This window comes from Oreochromis aureus, linkage group 23, assembly GCF_013358895.1.
Source record: "Oreochromis aureus strain Israel breed Guangdong linkage group 23, ZZ_aureus, whole genome shotgun sequence".
Lineage (NCBI taxonomy): Eukaryota > Metazoa > Chordata > Actinopteri > Cichliformes > Cichlidae > Oreochromis > Oreochromis aureus.
In genome coordinates this window covers 43,920,683-43,940,658 of record NC_052963.1, presented here as the reverse complement: position 1 = coordinate 43,940,658, position 19,976 = coordinate 43,920,683, and the positions used below count along the sequence as shown (strand labels likewise).

General features: G+C 39.0%; 2 protein-coding genes across 2 annotated transcripts; both read left to right on the top strand.

Moving 5' to 3' along the window:
- Nucleotides 1-6,584: 6,584 nt before the first annotated feature.
- Nucleotides 6,585-12,053, top strand: ptgfr (prostaglandin F receptor (FP)). Its single transcript, XM_031756539.2, has 4 exons — nucleotides 6,585-6,722; nucleotides 7,049-7,104; nucleotides 7,473-8,281; nucleotides 10,139-12,053. Exons 3-4 carry the CDS (start codon nucleotides 7,487-7,489, stop codon nucleotides 10,448-10,450), a joined length of 1,107 nt encoding a protein of 368 aa, XP_031612399.1. The 5' UTR covers nucleotides 6,585-6,722; nucleotides 7,049-7,104; nucleotides 7,473-7,486; the 3' UTR covers nucleotides 10,451-12,053.
- Nucleotides 12,054-13,313: 1,260 nt separating this feature from the next.
- Nucleotides 13,314-19,677, top strand: btf3l4 (basic transcription factor 3-like 4). The gene is made up of 6 exons (XM_031756533.2): nucleotides 13,314-13,506; nucleotides 13,841-13,902; nucleotides 16,794-16,907; nucleotides 17,031-17,232; nucleotides 18,961-19,020; nucleotides 19,293-19,677. Exons 2-6 carry the CDS (start codon nucleotides 13,849-13,851, stop codon nucleotides 19,337-19,339), a joined length of 477 nt encoding a protein of 158 aa, XP_031612393.1. The 5' UTR covers nucleotides 13,314-13,506; nucleotides 13,841-13,848; the 3' UTR covers nucleotides 19,340-19,677.
- The last annotated feature ends 299 nt before the right edge of the window (nucleotides 19,678-19,976 follow it).

Below are 19,976 nucleotides of genomic sequence, written 5' to 3'. Positions count from 1 at the left end.
GCTGCCTGTTTCTGTGTTCATTCACTTTTTACCAGAAGGACCAGCACTCAGGTTGAATCTTAATATTGTAAGGCTCTCAGGTGCTCTGAGAAAAGCCCATGCTGTGCTGCGGTGTCATGCTAAGTGGACTCACTGCTCCTTAGATCTGAACAGTGTGCACTGTGCACCAATTACTGGCTCTTCAGGTAGAAAGGTTGAATTTTAAAGACCTGAAAGGACAAGTTGGCTGCAAATGAGCCTGCTGTTGCTATCCTAAACACCTCCTTGAGGCCGCATAATCATTTCCATTAAATTTGGAACCGTTCAAAGAAAAAAAAGGATAGCATCAATGCTGTGATGTAGGCAATTTGGAAAATAAACAGAACATACATCTTGGATGCCAAATGGCATTTAAAACATCATTTAAACGTAATAATACTTTATTAGATAAATAGTTTGACTAAAATATTCTGAGTTAGATAAAAAGACCATTACCACCATTATCTCTGTAAGTAAAAATGACCCAGAGCCCAAAGACACTTAGCTTAACTTATTCCAAGAAAATCACTGGAAACAGAGGGAAGCAATAAGCCAAGCCAAGCTGAGTTTATCGATATAGCACATTTCATGTGACAAACATACTATAGAAACATTATAACATTAATAATAAAGCATTCACTAATAATACTAGTGTGTAAAATGCCTTTGTTTTCTTTGCTGGGCTACTCCCTGACAAAAAATAGGCAAACTGTGAGTGTGTTTACTATTATGTTGGATCACACTGAAATATAAATCATGTAACCTCCTCTGGAAACTGATTGTAGGAGATTAATCATAAAATGTACACACACACATATATATATATTCCATATCAAACAATAATGTTATTCTGTACATTTCCCCATAGCAAGAATATGCTTTATGTCTCCATTTTTCAGTTCATATAAGAATTATCATCATAAACAAGATATAAAGTAGTACGACAGTGTTTGTTGCCCTGGTAGTAAAGGTTTAATCCAATTTAACAGCTATGTTTTCTCTGAGTCACTACCAGAAACAGTGTAAAACATCCAACAAATCCCCAAATCTATCATTTCCATTACCAGTGTTCCAATCTGAGTTTAATATTCCCTCTGTGCTTGGCTGTGAGGTCTCTGTAGGAGTAATTGAAACAGCAGCAGGATAAAGTCACAATTTCCTCTCTCCAGGAGTATTTTCCATTATGGTACATATCACATATACTCTGTGGAAGCACAGAAATTGGCTAGTGACAAATATGTCCTATTCATGACAGCTGAGTTTTATCAGCAAGTCTGCAAAATACCATCATCCTATATGGAGCCAAGACACATAAGAGATAAGAATTCCTGGTGTTTAGTTTTCTCAGACTACACATCATCAAGGCTCATGATGCCTAAAAAACTGTAAATTATCTTCAAAGAGAAATATTCGAACAAGTGCTTAAATCATATATTGTAATGGTAATTTCCATTCAGGTCTGTATGTTCTGAGTCTACACTGACACCTGGTGGCTTCACAGATTATCAGCATTTTTTTTTCACTGATCCTCTGATAACATCTTAGTACTATATATGAGAAATGTGTCAGGCTGTATTTATACCTGTAAACATGGTCACGATGGCCTGTTGAAGTTCAAACTGATCATCAGAATGGGGAAAAAAGGGTGATTTAAAGTACTTTGATTGTGGATTTTATTCATTTTTTTCAGATTAGCTGATCTGAGTATTTCAAAAATGGCTGATTTACTGGTATTTTGCTGTACAACCATCTCTAGGTTTGATAGAAAATAGTTCAAAAAAGAGATAAAAGATATCCAGTGAGCAGCAGTTCTCTGGGTAAAAATGAACTGTTAATGCCAGAGGGTTGAAGAGAAAAGCCAGACAGCTTACACTTGTCTTCACAAAAGATGTGAAGACTGCTGTGCGAAGTACACGTTAGATTTAAAGCAACCAAAATGTACTAAAATGGTTTTGGAATGTTTCATATCTCAATAAATTTAAGTGCTTTGTCATGTGAAAGCTTTCTGCAACAGCACCCCCAAATGTTAGATACATTTTGATAAAATGTTACTGTTTTCCATGAAAGTAAGATTAGAGAATCTAATTGATTACAACACACTAAAATCATTGTTGCCTTTTTTCTACCATGCAAATATTTTCTTTATAGTAAACGTTGTAATGATGAAATCTGAATTCATCCAAGAAAAGTTTGGTCATCTTACTGTTTTTTGGGGAGATGGTAGAAAATATACTCACTACATGTTGATGTGACTTATTTTGTGTACATCTTAAATGACTTCTTGATATGCTTGATATTAATGTGCACATTGAATGTGCATCATTTAACTAAAAGATAGTCTAAATAAAAATACCTTTGCAATATTATTAAAAATTGAATTCTGATACCTTAAACAGTTGTTTCAGATTATCATTACATAGTTCTGGATTTTTAAAGCTCTGTCAGATATTATCAGAGAAAAACACATATTAATCTTTATGTTATAAATCCCTGTAAACTTAAATGCATTGTACAAGACATTAAGATGCAATTAATCTTTTCATCTTAAACCCAGCAGGTGGAGACACAATAGGCTGTTTGCTTCCTGTAACTCTAGTGTCAGGAGGTGCTATGTGTGCAACAGTGTGCTCAGGGACGATGTGTGCACAGGGATGATGACAGAAATCCAGTAGTGACTGCCCCTGGCACCGGGCACACAGAGATTTTGCCAGATTCTCAGAATCTTTTGAAGACATTATGTACTGTAGATGATGAGATATTCAATTCTTCACAATTTTGCATTGAGGAACATTATTCTAAACTCATCAAGAAAAAGTTTTCCATACAGGATCAGTTGGGGGTCCTTGTTAACAACAACAGCCTCCAGTGCTGTCTTGTACACGTCTGTAAAAAAACAAAAAAACAAAAGAAACAATCTCTTTCTTTTCTTGCTACTCTACATGTTGCTAAAAGAAAAACAGCAGCAGCAGCTACTTTTCATCTGTTTCTTTATTCTCATTATTCATATTCTTACCCAGTGCTTGATTTATAAAACAGGTCTTGGAACACAGACAGGGAGCTTTTCCAATGAGTCAAGGCAGAGAAAAAGTGACAGAACACATAAATAATCTGCACTGCCTGGAGAGTACTAGAGCTGGCTGCCCTAACACTGCCTGCAATCATAACACTTTTCCTATAGTATTCCTAATTCATAATAAAAAAAAAGCTCATGCCAATGAAAAAGAAGCCTCAATTTTCTCATTGATTACAGAGTTAAAGTCTGAACATGAAAAAACACAAAAGACAAAGGCGTACTTGTTTAACATGCTGGAGGAGCACACAAAGGTCATTAGCTTAATGAGACTCAGGAGAATGTAGATCTGAGTAAATACCAACAGGAGCTGAGTTTGTTTGTTGCTTCAAGCTGTTTGTAGGAGTCTTTCCTCTGAGCTTATTTGATACCTGCAGCTTCACAAAACTACATACACCAGCATCCATTTGTGAGTTCTCAGAGCCAGATAGTTGTGCTTGTTTATTTGCATGGCACAGAGTGGAAACTTTATTAGTTATTTATGAGAATCTGACATGATCATTTCAAAAATAGAAATGTAATGACAAAAAGAAAGAAAGAAGAGACTGTTAACAAAACAGCAAAGACAGAAACAAGTGACACGAGATGGAGTTACAAACGCTTGTGTTTTTAGTAGGTTTAGTCAATTAGTATTTTAACTTTACTGCAACGACAGCAGATGTAAGATGAGACCATAAATCCTTTATCACAATATAAGTTATGTCCCTACAGATCTCTGTCGTGCTGCAGCTTGTATCCAAGGTCAGGAAAGAGGGACTATGACACAAAATTACAATGTGGATCTGAAAGGTGAGCCAGGATCTGACAGCTGTAGGCTGTTGTTATTGTCAGATAATCCACTTCTCTCTCAAGTGTTAAGTACTTGCATGATCAAATTTGTGCTGTATCTGAAAACGAGGTTAACGTGAGATATTTGGCCTTCATCCAACCTGTGTCCAAACTGCTGAGGTGACTCCATTTTGAGCACATTTCGCTACTTCTCCCACTTTGCACCAACTCTGCTGAATTAACAATTTCAAACTGAAGGACATTTGCTGGGCAGGGTTGCAGAGACTGAGTGACAAATGGGGCAAAGTAATGACGGTAAAGAGAAGATGAGTGAGAACAGAAAGTACGTTACCTGTGAATCTTTGCTCCGGAGTGGTTTTCTGAGAAGATGGGAGATGTGAAGAAGAAGTAACAGTACCACTGGCAAAAAGCCTGCATTATGGGTTATTTTCCCATTTTGCCCCATCTGCTCACAGTTCCATCTGAACCCTGCTGAGTCAGCCTGACTATTAGAACAGCCCCATTAGATACACCCAACAAAAGAACGCGATTGTGCTCCCATGCCTGTGCTTATGCTGGTTCTGCTACTTGTCAACACTACAGTAGAAGGTGTAATGTCACCTCAGATGATTGCATCAGGAGTCACCTTTTCGGATAATTAGTGACCACCGGGCCCCATAAGACAGCAAAGAGAAAGGTTTCATTACCACTTCAAGATGACGAGACATTCTGTTTTCGCAATGAGAACAGACAGCGGTAATTACAGACTCAGGAGATAAAATCTGTGTGAATGGAAAAGAAAAGTACCTTTTCTCCTTTTCCTTCATCTTTTCTTGTGGTTATTGAAAGCTGTATTATGACATGCAACTAGGCAGGCTGCTGGATCATCTCCCACCTGCATTTTCATTGTTCAGACTGCGCTTTCACTGGCAATTTATTTTATGAAAATATAATTTCAGAAATGTTATACTATCTAATTTTATAAGAGTAGGTATGTTTCTTTTATTACTAATTGATTCTTCCGGCAAAATATATCATTATTATTCCTGAATGAAAGTCTTTAGCATTTTTATCTTTTTTTTGCTTAATGGTTTGCCTTATTTTATTCAAAGGATGGAAATGAATAGCAAAGAAAAGACTATGGTGCTCTTATTAATACTTAAAGCTACTGATACAAATCAATAAAGGCTTTGATCCAGGAGCTATAACTTCTGTGTGGCTGAGGTAACAGAGATTATTGGGTCACAAAAAAATACAACTTTACTGTTTCTAATATATAAAATTATGAATAAAATCTTGTTTTTAAGTAAAACACCATCATTGTTACTGTTTCATTGTTTTCAGTGATTTAACACCCAAACCTCTTTTTCATTTCCAAATAATCATATGATTCATAAGTGATCATAATCATGTGAGTATCAGTAGTATGTGTGCAACTAGTTTCTTCTTCTTCTACTATCCCCATGCAGTAAATAATTCCTTTTAGAAACCTTTGCTCCTTGTTGTGAGCAAGTAAGTGTGGAGCATGTGGAGTATGACAGCAATTTGTCCTCCCTCATCAGATAAATCACAAAGGATCAAAAAGATCGAACTTTGCCCCCAGAGCAGACAAAACTGCACTTCAACATATTCCATCTGGTTTGTAGGCAGCGCTAGAATCATGTGCAGTGTGTATAAACAGCACTCCTAACAGATTTGTTGTATTTTGTCAGAAGCGAGAATCTCTAGAATTAGACTTAGTAGACAAAGAAAAACGTACAAATACGATAGAAGGACAGATGTGGATTGGGTAAAGTGTGGAGCTGAACCACACTGAGTCAGGAGAAGAGTCAGTCTGTGAGAAAGACTGTGGGGAAGTGAGCTGTAGCTATGGAAGAGTATAAATTCTTAATTGCTGCTGACCCACCAGTCTCCAGATAGTGTCAGCTTTCAATAAGCCATAAAACAGCTGCAGTTATAGCTTAAATCTTTATTTAAATAAGTAACTCTACAGATTTTACATATCAAAAAAGGTTTAAGTAATTTTTGCGTATGTGGGGGAAAAAATTATTTAAATTATTTTGTGACTTCAGGAGTACCTGAAAGAAATCTCATGCACTGGATCAAGTAATGCCTCGAACCTCTAAACCCCTTTTCTTATATCAGATTGAGGCTGATGGCTCCAAACTACACATGCTGCTTGTCACCTAACACAAACAAATCTCCGGTCCAGCAGCCGCCAGTGGAATTATGATGAGCAATAAGAAGAAAAATGAGGGCAGTGATGATAAGATGACATTTACTTTTTTTGGCTCTGAACACTGAATCGATTTCGATCGAACTCTCCATCGTCTCCACAGACTGCAGTGATGGTTTAGTATTTCTTTAAAATAGATAATAATGTTAAGCACAGCATGTCCTTCAAATGACTTTTAAAACTTCTGAGAAAAAACATCTAAAATGGGTTGTTTCTTCTGACAGAAATGCGCACTTACTTAGAAGGTCGCTGACCTTTCCTGATCCTTTTATGGGATTTGTGTTGCGCTCAGTTCACCAGCCTTTAGTTTGTTCACATTTCTTAAGGTCATGGCTTCTTTCTTTAGCAGACCTCCATGGAAAACGAGACGCCTGATGGCAGATGAACAAAAATGACTTAATGTCCGGCTGCATTCTTTGCCATGTGGAGAAAAAAAGGCGGGGTTGACTAATCTGGAGTGCAACAAATAAAAGGACACTGGCCTGAAGAGCCTAACGCTTGGGCACGTCCATCAGAGAAGAGTGATGCGGTCTTAGGGCGTTTGGGTTCAACTTTATGTAGACATTTGTTATCGAATATTCAATTCATGAGAAAATCCGATGAGACGCGTCCGACACTGCTGATAACTGCGTAAGTACTAAATACATAGAGCAATACAGAAAAGAGAGGAAGACTTTTCGATGAATTTGCTCACACGTGGAGACGCTGGATAATTACAATCATCAATACAATGTTAGCTTGGCAACATTTTATCAGTCGGTGCAATCCCCAATCAGAGTGTTGACGCACATAGAAGAGGACGAAAGCAGATTCCTTGGTGTGCAGCCTCTTGAGTTGTGTCTGAGCTCACAGCTCGCCTATGCGCTCTCATCGAGACTTGGCACCTGCTGCAGACGGAACAAGGACTGGAACAACATTAACTGGCGCGCTGACGTCTCTTCTTTTTTTAAAGACAGAGACCAAGGAGGCTTTTAACTTATGGAGAGTTATCCCAGCGAAGCCCAAACCTGAGGTAAGGAATTATTTATTGTAATTAACCAAACCGAGGAATCTTCAATAGTCAGACAAAGGTCATGAATTTGAGGAAAGTAGCGTTCACTGCACTCTGATGTGATCTGATTGTTCCTATTGGAAAGAGAAAGTAATCTAAATGTTTGAACGGGGACCCTGAAAGTGGACAGATGGATGAGTGGGAATTACTCCAAAAGCCATCGCAATAGGAGTTTAAAGTGTATATAGGCTTTATTCTTGAAAATATTAATAATATTAAACTTGTGTCTTACTTGCTTCCAAGACAATTTTATCAGTAGATTTCATCCAAACCATTATTTTTGGTCTAATTGAATCACACAGATATTTTCCATTTACCTTCTCTTTCAGACTTAATTCCAGCCATGTCAGCTAACGGGAGTTCAGAGTCCAGCTGCAGGTCAGAGGTTAGACCCACCAATAACACCTGTTTCCAGAAGGAACTGTCTATCACTGCATCAGTAATCTCTATGACTGTTGGCATCTTCTCCAACAGCCTCGCTCTGTTTATTCTGCTGAAATCCTACAGCAGCATCCGCACAAAGTCCAGGGCATCCTTCCTGCTGTTTGCCAGCAGCCTGGTGATCACAGATCTGCTGGGTCACCTCATTAATGGATCCCTGGTGCTTTTTGTGTACAGCGCTGAAAAGAAATGGGAGAATTTTGATCCTTATCAAATCATATGCACCATCTTTGGGGCGTGTATGGTGTTCTTTGGCTTGAGCCCCTTGTTCCTGGGAAGTGCTATGGCTGTGGAGCGCTGCATTGGAGTCACCAGGCCTATCTTCCACTCCACAGTGTTGGCATCACACCACATGAAAAGGCTCCTTGGGGTCATCTGGCTGCTTGCTGCACTGGTGGCTGCGCTGCCTGTAATGCTGTCGAGGCCCTACAAGGTTCAAAGCTCCAGGAGCTGGTGCTTTTTCCATATCGAGCAACCCAAAGACTGGCTGGATGTGCTCCTGCCGCTGCTATTTTCATTGCTGGGGCTGCTGGCACTGCTGCTCTCCATTGTCTGCAACACACTAACAAGCTGTGTTCTAATACAGGCTAAACTGCGCCACAAGCATCACTGCAGAAGCATGCCTTATCACATAGAGATGATCTGCCAGCTCCTGGCTATCATGCTGGTGTCCTGCATATGCTGGGGCCCATTACTGGTAAGACCTCCTCAGCACACCTTTAACTAACAGTTAAAAATTACAGGGAAAAATGAAAAATGACAGAGCGTAGAGTGACAGTGAGGAAGCTAAGCTGGATTTGTTCCCTGCTACCTAAAGCCTTGAGTTAAAAGTCTTTCCATATATCTTTGTTAAAGCAATGTTATGTTCCCTCATACTGTTGCATTTCTGATCATTAAACTACTGCTGTTGGTTAGTGTGTCCGTGATGCATTTTGAAGATGAGTAAGTACATAGTATCCACATTACAGCAATAATGGGAGTTTTTTTTTTTAATACTAGAATTGTTAGCAAACTTAACAGCTGCTTACTGGAGGTCAGAACAAGAAACCACATCACACTCCCACAACAATAAAAGCCTAACTGAGCATAACTGAAATATTAATGACAGCACCACTAAATGAATGCCTGGAGATTAAATATTACCAGTCATCTGATTCTTTGCAGCATTAGCATTTATTTAATTAAGAAACCCAAATAAAACAATAAATTAAACTACACTAAAGTCAGTGTAACCAAGTAAGATTAAAAGGTTAATGTAAATTAGATTAAACACACAAATTTAAGTAATGTTTGCATTTTCACAGTAGTTTAATAACAGTGTTATCATAGTTACTAAAACTAAATGCTAAAACCAAAACCAGATGTGAGCAAACATTTTAGTGAGCTAAATTAAAAATAAAAACCAGATCTTTGAAACTGCCTTATACTGAAAAAAGAATGTAACAAATTTTACAGCTTCGCTGATGAGACTTTGATAGATGTGTTTACTGACACTCTGCATGTCTGCAAGACTGTGAGTCAACTGCTTTCAAAAGGTGTTTTTATTTTAGCACCTATATTGATTTCCATAAATCTTGCTTCTGACATATGGCCTCCATGCACTAATAACAATAAAAAGACTAAAAGTAACACTGAAACAAATGAAAACTAAACTAAAACTGAAATTTAAATAAAAAAACACTCTGGAGCAAACTGAATTAAAAACAAAAAGTCAAAATGAAATTAAAAAAGGGGAATAAATGTGATAAGATGAAACCATTTGGAAGAAAATCGATTGCAGAAGCATGAGCATGAAGACAGAGAGAAGAGTCATCACAATGCAGACTCCCAGATGAAGGTGGTGGAGAGTAACATGGCCCCTGTAAGCGAGCGGTGATGGAGCTGAGTGTGATAGGTGACGGGGGTTTTCAATCGAGAGGCCTTTAAAAATGACAAGGAGATGGAGATGAGAAGGAGGAAAGCGAAACAGAAGTGATGAAAAAAATAAGCAGAAATAATAATAGCTGTTATCACCAAGAGGAACGGAGACAGAATGTGAGAAAACAGATCCTCCCTAACTCCGGTAATAACATACCCGAGCACGTCTGTGGTGTTCTAAGCAAGCTCTGTTTGTCTGTCTTTGCATTTTAAAGGGGTCGATACAAACAGGTTTTTCTCCACTTCCATCACTGTTCTTTTCTGTCCTTGTCATCATCATGTAAAAGATGTCTGATGTTTAATTGTTGTACATTTGTGGAAATCAGTAGATGTATTAATTAAGGACTTGTGATGCCAGGCAATAGATGCCATCGCTCCTGGACAGACAAGCTTTGAAGACTCTTCCAAATAATCATGGTTTTGAATTATTCTAATTCTAATAATTTTTAAAAAAAGAAAGTAAATGCTTTGAATTAGAGATCTCTTAATAACAACAAAGATGCAAAATTGCACACACTAATCTTACCTCGCTTTTCCTGTAACTTCCCAACCAGTCTAACACAACCAGTCTAAAATTGTTTTCTATTAAAGTATTTGATAAATATTTAGAATAACTGTTTTTCTACCACTCCAATAGATCCATGTCACCATTCTGAGTACCAGAGCCACAGATGAGTCTCCATCTTTTAGTCTGCTGACTATACGCATGGCTACGTGGAACCAGATCCTGGACCCGTGGGTCTACATCCTGCTGAGGAAGGCTGTTCTCAGGAAAATCTTTGTGTTGCTTCACAGCTGTTGTGGCTTGAAATTTTACACCCTCAATTGGTGGCAGCGCAGTATGCTCCACAGCTCAGTGGAGTCCAGCAGCTCCAGTGGTGCTCCATCTGATTGCCGCTGCCTCGGTAAAACACCTGTGCATAATGTTGTCATCAAATCCATCACCTGAACCTTGTCCTGAGTCTTTTATCTGAGAATGCCAAGGTACTGAAAAACAAAAGGAAAGAAAATCATTTGGAATACTAGAAGGACATTTCTAAAGAAGGCTTATCCTCAAACGAGGTCACTGTCCGATTTGCAATTTTAAAGTGACCCAGGTCTAAAACAAAATTCCCTTGATTCTTCCTTTGCATGTGCTCTTCCTCTTTGCAAAGTTTCATCCCATTTCAGCTTGGTAGTCTCTTGCAGATGAATAAGACACACTGAGACACTAGAAGACTTTCAAAAATGCACTTACACAAACCACAAATGTTGTAACATTTGCAAAATGATCACCATAAATTGTCACTATTACTGTATATTGTGGTATTGACTGTTTGTTCTAAACTTTTAGCCCCGCTTTCTGCATCAGGGCCATTAGACAAGTTCTATCGAGAACTGTCACAGTGTTAGAGATGAACTAACAGTCACTGTTAAGTCGTAGACATTGTTTTATTCATTCCTGGCTTTGTCCCACATGCAGCTCCAGCCTGCACCTTTGCACTAATATTTATTGATTGTGACTGAGTCTTCTTTGACCTTACATGTTAACTTTTTATTATAAGGATTCCAGTATAATGTGTTAATCATTTGGTTTGCACAGATGTGCATGACATGATAAACATGCAAAAAATTTATAGATAGACAGATAGACTGCAAGGCGTGACCAAATGATCATCCTCCACCAGCATGCTGACAGTCACTATGATGTGTTTGTGCTAATATTGTGCTATACTTTGTTTTCATCAAACATGGCTGTGCATTAATGCCAAACATCTCTACTTTGGTGTTGTCTGTCCAAAGCACATTATTCAAGAGGTCTTGTGATTTGTTCAAATGCGACTTTGCAAACTTAAGCCATGTTGCTTTCATGCTTTTAAAGAGAAGAGGCTTTCCACTGGTAACCCTGGCATTTAGCAGGACCAGAAGCAGTAAGTGTATACCAGTACTTAGTGTTTCACAGGACTGTTTTACCTGAAGCAAATATTTTGTGTTGAAAGTCTAGTTGATGTTTAAAACAAGCTTTTCCCAACAATTTCACCACAACAGAAAACTCTTGCTCATTGAGTGTTTTGAATGTTATCAAGTGTTTTCTTTTGTTATAGTGTGTGAGCTGTTAACGATATGGTCTATACTGTACCAGCCTTTAAACAATGTAAGCCTGCATTATGTTATAACATGGACCAATTGAAAACATGAGTTTTGCCTGAATCAGTACATAAGTTTGATGTTTTAAATGGTTCGGGTGTGTGTTGTGCTTTTCTTTCAAAATCTTGTAAGAATGATCAGAGTAAGAAGTTTCTGATTGAAGTATAGAACGCTGCATTCAAGTGTGATCATGATCAGAACGAAATCGGATGTTTTGAGAGGATAGTCTTTCAGCAGATAGGTAGTCTGCTGGTAGGTGCATTATCACTTTGTAAATGTGATTTTTTTGCACCGCTGCTTCTGTATCATGCCACATTTTTTTTTGCAAAAAACTAAAAAACTTTCCAATGTGTTTGTCCTGTACTGTGTAATAAAACGGAAAATGGAAAAACAAACCATAAACATTAAAGAGAAAATGGTGAAAATGTTCTTTTTTTAATGCGTTGTAGTCAAGATAATGTGAGTTCACAGCGAGGTTTTCTCTACCTAAAACATCTTTCGAGGACAGAGTGCGTCTTGTTTTAGCCCCAAGGAGTCTGAAATATGAGACTAGAATAGGCAAGAAATCGGTGATTTCTTATTATAAATTATTATGTATTTTGAAAAAGAATGGATTTTGCCTCTTTTGTGAGTGTAATTTTAAAACTGCATGTTATTATTTAGTTAGTTATTACATCCCATCTGTTGACAAAACAGAAGTATGAGATAAAATCTTTACTTTGAGTGTCCTGAACTGTAGTCATATAACATTGCTTTAAGCACTGTAGAAGTCTACTTTCCACTCCAAGCTCTGTGTGTGATTGGGTGACTAGGTGTCACTTTATGCAGAACTTCACATATTGGCACACATTGTTTGATTAACAATCGTTTTCAAAAGCAGAACTGGAAATGGACTAACATTACATAGCTTATTCTCTACATTAAGGTTTGAATTAACATTAACATGCATGTTTGCATGATTTAGGACAGTGGATGGAAGACAGGGTGCTTGGAGGAAACCCGTGAGTGAGAACATGAAAACTCCAGACAGAAAGGCCCCAGTTGGGGTTTAAACCAGGAACCAGTGCACCACAACAGCACCCACCTAAACATGTTTAAGTCTCTCACTAAACCTGTGGTTCAAAATGAGCTCAGTTAGTCTATAGACAAACTCACAAGTGAGACAGAACAGCAGGTGAAAACGGGATACATGAATAAATACTGGAGCACTGTAACCAAAATAATTTCCCCTAGGGATCAATAAAGTATTCTGATTCTGATAAGCCTGTTACAGAAGGCCATAAAAAACAGACTTTTGCTTCCATCCATGCTTAACGTAGCACTGTTCACTGGGAAAATTGCATTTGCAATGACAACCCTGCAACTGTGCAGTTTGTGACTGAGTGAGTTTTTAAAAGTTAGATTGATCAGGCTTTCAGTGAAAAGTCCCACACACATACTAACGGCCACACATTGTTCCCACACTCGGCATACGTTTTTTTTGTTCTGTAATATTGACTATAAGGGGATATGTACACGGGTAAAAACCAGAGTGGGTTCAGTTTCCCACACTGTGGTCCAATCCGCTGACAGTGTCACTTTACAGTATTAGTGTAGTTTTAAACAGCATCCCATAGGTGGCAGCACGACACCAAATCCCTCCCGCTCGTCGGAGACGAAGAAGGGGTGGGACGGTGGGGGGAGATCGGCCATATGATGTATGACGTCATCTCTTCCTCATCACCTCCATCTTTCGGTGTCGCATGCCTCTGTGCTTATTGGAGCAGGCTCGTTCCCGTAGATGTTGGCTTTTGTGAGAGAGGTGCGGTTTTTGCGGTCCGTGCGGTTGTTGGTTTGCGGACGGAGCGCAACTGCCGGCGCGAGCGGAGCAGCGATACGGTGTGTGTTCACTGTGCTGGGCCGAGTGTTGTGTTTTCATCTCTGCAGCTGTCTGAGGCGCACACACACACACACACACACACACGTCTGCTGTCAAGTTAATGTCAGCTCCAGTTACAGTTGTATCTGCTACATCTAGCTTTCCTCTCTCTTTAACATCTCTATTGTCTCGCCTTGTTTTTATGATAATAATAATAATAATGATGATATTTTTCCGTATTTTTGTAATTTTGCTCATGTTGTTGCTCCAGCTAATGTTGCAGCAGCATGCAAATACTCCTGTTGTTTTAAAAATAAATGTGTTTTTGCCTTTATTTTTTTTTTCCTCCTATAGTTGAGAACATGAATCAGGAAAAACTGGCAAAACTTCAAGCCCAGGTGCGGATAGGAGGAAAGGTAAGTTGTAAAAATGAAGGGATTTTGATTGTTGAGCTGGTACAGCATCACCTAGGACACAATAAGCAGGGTGGTTATTGTAGTTCTGCAGTTCGTTGTTATAATTACCAGTTACTGCCCTTTTTTTAACTTCTTCATTTAATTGTGTTGCCTGCAGAAAAGAAGCACTGATTGCACAATCAAATTGGCTGATTAAAAACAAAAGAAAAAAAGGAATCAAGTTTTCATTAAGGTGCCCATTGAGTGGTGTCTTAAATTTCTGATATGATATTTTATTTATTTGTGTATTTTATTAAAGTTTTTCCTCATTTTAAACAATAAAAAGCTAGATCATATCAATCCTTTTAGAAAAGTTGCCTCATTCTCCTCACATGCAAAGTTTTTAATGGTCTGGCCCATCATCTCTTAAAGACCTCATAGTATCATATTATCCCAACTGAGCATTTGGCTCTCAGACTGCAGGCTTAGTTGCGGTTCCTGGACTTTCTGAAAGTAGAATGGGAGGCAGATCTCCTTCCAGCTCCCAGTTTGGATTCATAGACAGACTCTCTCTGCCTTTAAGGTTAGACTCAACACTCTCCTTTTTGATAAAACTTAGTTAGGGATGGCTCAGGAGACAGTAAACCATCCTTTAGTAATGCTGCTATAGGTCAGACTGCTGCAGAACTGCATGTGATGCACTGAGTGCTTCATCTCTTTGTGTTTATACACCACTGCAACGTGTCATTAGATTTGTATCTTCTCTCCCTCAGTCTGGGTTCTGTCCTGTCCCCCTGTGCTCTCCTTTTCTGTTCTCTTCTCTTTCCTCTCACCCTCCCTATTGCTTGTGGCAGATGGCTGGCCCTCTCTGAGACTGGACCTGCTGGAGGTCTCTTCCTAATTAAAGGGAGGTTTTCCTTCTCACTGTCATTAAGTGCTCGCTCAAAGGGAGTCACTTGATTGTTGGGGTTTTCTCCAGTTCTGCCTCCAGACACTTTACAGAATAAAGTATCTCGACAAAACTGTTGTTGTGAATTGGGACTATATATATATGAACCTGAACTGATCAATAGAATTGAAATCATTGTCTGATATTATCAGCTGATATTAAAAGAGTAAAGAAGAGATGGAAGAAATTTGGAAGCTTTTTTTCATCACTGAAAAAGGGAAAACACATTTTTTTATTATTAACTCAAAATTTTGAGCTACTAACTCAAACTTCTGATATAATAACTAACTGAATGTTAACTTAGCTCAGGCAGTCAGGAAGCTTCCATAGAGAAATACTTTTTAACCATGCTATGAGTTTTGACGTTCCACAGTTTGACCACCAGAGTTCAATTAAATTTGATTCAATTCAAATTCATTATTAATATAGCACCAGATCATAACAACAGTTGAATCAAGGCGCTTTATATTGTACAGACCGTACAGTAATAGACAGGAAACAGAGAAAACCCCTGCTGTCATATGAGGGCACATGTTAGGGAAGTCCATTTTACGGCTTATGTGTGGTATTGTTGTCACCAAGTTCTCAAGTTTGTGAACTTGAGAACGAAGCAACGTAGGACTTAAATTGATACCATGTGTACCTACTAAAAAACTTGGACGAGTTTGAATATCGGTGACGTCGACCTCAAGGTTAAGGTCGGACTTTAAAATTGATAAATTGACAGGTGTCTCTACTAGGAGGTTGAGGGGTACCACTGGCCACTACTGGTATTTTTGTGTCTGAAAGAAAAAAATATCAGCTGATATAATAGAATATTAGATTTTTAAATGACCACTAGTATCACTCTTATATCGATTAGGCTTTACTTTTAATCCTCGAATGATTAATTCGTAATAATTCATAAAATTCTGTCATTCGACAAATGGTAAATGGCCTGTATTTGTATAGTGCTTTACTTAGTCCCTATGGACCCCAAAGCGCTTTACACAACCACTCATTCACACACTGGTGATGGCAGCTACATTGTAGCCACAGCTGCCCTGGGGCGCACTGACAGAGGCGAGGCTGCCGGACACTGGCGCCACCGGGCCCTCTGACCACCACCAGTAGGCAGCGGGTGAAGTGTCTTGCCCAAGAACACAACGACCGAGACTGTCGAAGCCGGGGCTCGAACCGGCAACCTTCCGATTACAAGACGAACGGCCGACTCATGAGCCGCAATCCATTATTTGTTTTGTGTCTAATGGCATGATTTGGATTCAGTATTTGATTTATTCTCTAACCCATTATTTCTTCTAATCTTTAACTGTTTATATTATAATGAATGGCACCCTGCTGCCCTTATTAGGGGTGTGAATTGAAAACCAGTTTCAAAGTTGTCTGCTGTTATTGGTGTTGACATGTTTTGTTTTGAGATGATAAAACATTTGAGTTGATGCTGTATATACCTTCTTTATCCCCCTCCTCTCTCTTTCTCTCTCTCACACACACACACACACACACACACACACACACACACACACACACACACACACACACACACACACACACACACGCACGCACGCACACACATATGCAAACTGAGAAAAAAGATCAGCCAACACACTTCCTAGTGATTAAAGTTAAAGTCTTTTTATAACTGATTAACTCACGATGGTATTTTTATGCAACAGACTCTGATCTCTCTAGTTGCACAATAGTTTACTTTTGGCTTCAGGGTGACTGGCTGAAGACATTGTTTCACTCTGTAAAAAGTTAAATGATGACTAAAATTATTAGTGAAAGGGTAATTTTGTGTTGTCCAACAATAAATAGTAAGCAATCAAAACTGGACAGAGGATTTAAACACAATATTTTGTAACTAGCCAAACATTTTCTGTCGCTGTATTTTTCTCCTTTCTTCTTTCACAGCCTATGACTTAGAAAAGTGTTGATCTGATTGTATATTTTATGTTCTCAGGGCACTGCACGCAGGAAGAAGAAGGTGGTTCACAGAACTGCAACAGCTGATGACAAAAAGCTTCAGAGTTCACTAAAGAAGTTTGCTGTCAACAATATTGCTGGAATTGAGGAGGTAAACTGACATAGGTGAATGTGCGGTCGTGTAGAGCAGACCGCTGTTTAGTTTTTCAAACGCATCAGTAACGTGCATGGACATGAGTGACTTGAGAGAACTTGGGTGATCTTTTCTCTTCAGGTGAACATGATCAAGGATGACGGGACTGTGATTCACTTTAACAACCCCAAAGTTCAGGCCTCTCTATCCGCCAACACCTTTGCGATCACCGGCCACGCTGAGACCAAACAGATGACAGAGATGCTGCCCGCCATCCTCAGTCAGCTTGGAGCAGACAGCCTCAGCAGCCTGCGCAAGCTCGCAGAACAGTTCCCTCGGCAAGGTGGGTCGCCCTTCAGGGCTTTGATTTTTATTATTTCATTGACTTTATGTTCATTTTTGGTATCAGCTTAACTTGTTTGTACCAAAAAGAATAAAAGAGGTAAGGGACACAAAGGTAAGTTTACCTGTTAAGTAGATGACTCGAATTTTTCCTCTTAGTTGGGATTCATTTTCACTCGCTTCCTTTTTGGGAGGATAATTTGTAGTTGACACCACAGGTTGAATATACTTTGATTCATGAGGAAGAAATTCTTGCAGCAGCTCATGTGAAATATATTCACACCCTCTTTCAAAAGCATTTACAGCTTCCGGCTTTCTTGGGTAAGGCTCTACAATCTTTGTCCACCTGGAAATGTGCAGTTTATCAAGTTCTTCCTGGTAGACGCCTGATTCTAGGAACGGTTCAGGTGATCAAGTGCTTCTTGGAATGGTTAAAGCCACATTAACATCACAGAGGTCGATTGAGAGCCGTGTGACCTTGTGGTGGCTTCTTCTTCTTTTTTTTTGTCTTAACATTCAGTGTATATGCAGGTTTCTGCCTTTCTAAGCTGCTGCATGCCCCGTCAGCTCAGTTTGCTCCATTTGAACCCCAGTCAAGTTCTAGGCACGTCTCATATTTTGGGTTATTGATAATAGATTGACAGGAAAATGTAAATGTTGTCAATTTCAAAGAAGAGCTACAACACAGTTAAATATGCAAATTCCACTTTATACTTAATATTTACTTTGCACAGTGAAGCAAATCTTTTAAAGATTAGATTTTGCAGATGAGCCAAGATGGTATAAACATATACTGGCCACTTTATTAGGTACATATGTTCATCTAGTCTTTAACAAACATATCTAAGCAGCCAATCACTTGAGAGCAAGTCAGTGCATTTAGCACAGAATCAAGCATCAGAGTGGAGAAGAAAGGTAAAAGTGATTTTGAACATGGCATGGTTTGTGGTGCCATGAAAACGTTCGTCTGAATATTTCAGAGGCTGCCGATCTACAGGGATTTTCCCGCACAAGAAGGTAACCTCTAAGGGTTTACAGAGAGTGGTCTGAAAAAGAGAATATATCCAGTGAGTGGTAGTTCTCGGGATGAAAATGCCTTGTTAATGCCAGAGATCAGAGGAGACCAGCCAGACTGCTTCAAGCCAATAGAAAGGCAACAGTAACATGTTAGAATCAAGTTTTGCAAAAAAAACATCTCAGAACCAGCAACCTGTCAGCGAACAGCAGGAAACTGAGACTACAATTCAAACAAGCTAAGGCAATAAACGACTGGAAGAAATGTTGCCTGGTCCAATAAGTCTCGATTTCAAGTGATATGAGCCAATACTGTTATATCATAGAGATCAATACCAGCATATATGATAGAAAACTCTCAGCTCAACAAAACCTCTCAGCTCTGTTTGCCAAATACAGAGACAAGCAGTGTGTCCACATGCCACCAGTGCAGCTTCAGTGCTCCTTTCATTGATTCTTCAAGTCTCTGGGACTCTGTTAGAGGGATGGGCCTCATTGTTCTGAAAGCTATTCCCTTATTGTGGAGAATGCTAACAGGGTGATGCCAAAGGCCACTGCCTATGATCCATCGCTCATGGTTTGTGAATGGAGTACTGTCATACTGGAAGAGAACACTCTTATACAGATATGCTTCGTCATGGGTTAAAAGTCATTATTCGAGGCAACTTTCTATCACTTTCCAGCTAAAATGTGTTTTTTGTGCATTTCGTCTTAGCTCTTGAAAGCAAGGCTCCAAAGCCAGAGGACATTGAGGAAGAGGATGATGATGTGCCAGGTATGCAGTGTCACATGTATAAAAAGAAGAATGGTCAGAATAAAAACTTAGAACACAGCTACACTGTGTTAAAGTGCTAAATTACACAAACTGTAAAACAAATTTTCATTGTAGTATAGAAGATTGCTCTTTTAATTTAAGTCAATTTGCTCTTTTGAATATTTTTCTGCAGCCCTTAAAAGTTAATACAGTTGAACTCACGTATGTGACTTTAGACTTTAGATTTTTCCTCTAGTTTAACTATTTAATGCTGTGCTTTTGCTGTTCTGTAGATCTCGTGGAGAACTTTGATGAAGCATCAAAGAACGAGGCAAACTGACAGAAAAATTCACTGGACTGAAGTGAAGCCTCCATCTGTCTTTTTGAGTCTAGTTATCAGGGAATATCAGACACTATCTCCAAATATATCCCACAGACTTTTACGTGTTCCAATGACCTACAGATGTCTGAGTCACACACTAGCACTACTAGGTTGTGTATTTAGAAAGAGAGAGAGAGAGAGAAGAACAAGAACCCAACGCTCATCTGGTAAACGGTGAATCCCTTCCACACTGTCAGTCACTATCAGATTAATGTGGTCTTTAAAGCCAGTCTTAAGAGATTTTTTGTGTGTTTTGTTTATTAAACAAAATAAAGACGTTTAACATTTTTTTTAAATGATGCTGTGATCATTGACCGAATGTTCTGAATGTTTTTATCAATAAATCAAAGAATTTTGTGCAGATTCATGTGAAAAGAAGCCTTGTCAGTTTCCTACAGCATGACAGGTCGTGCATAAGGCTTGATTTTTATATTTGGCACCTTAGCTCTGCTGTCTTGGCTTATACACCGTCCTGCGGGCTGTGTGGACAGCAAACTGGGGAGGGACATTTCTGCACACCTCTTGAGTTTCTTCAAAGAGCTGCAGAGAGGCATAGGGGAGGAGGGAGATCACACAGAAGGGGGGTAAGAGAGAG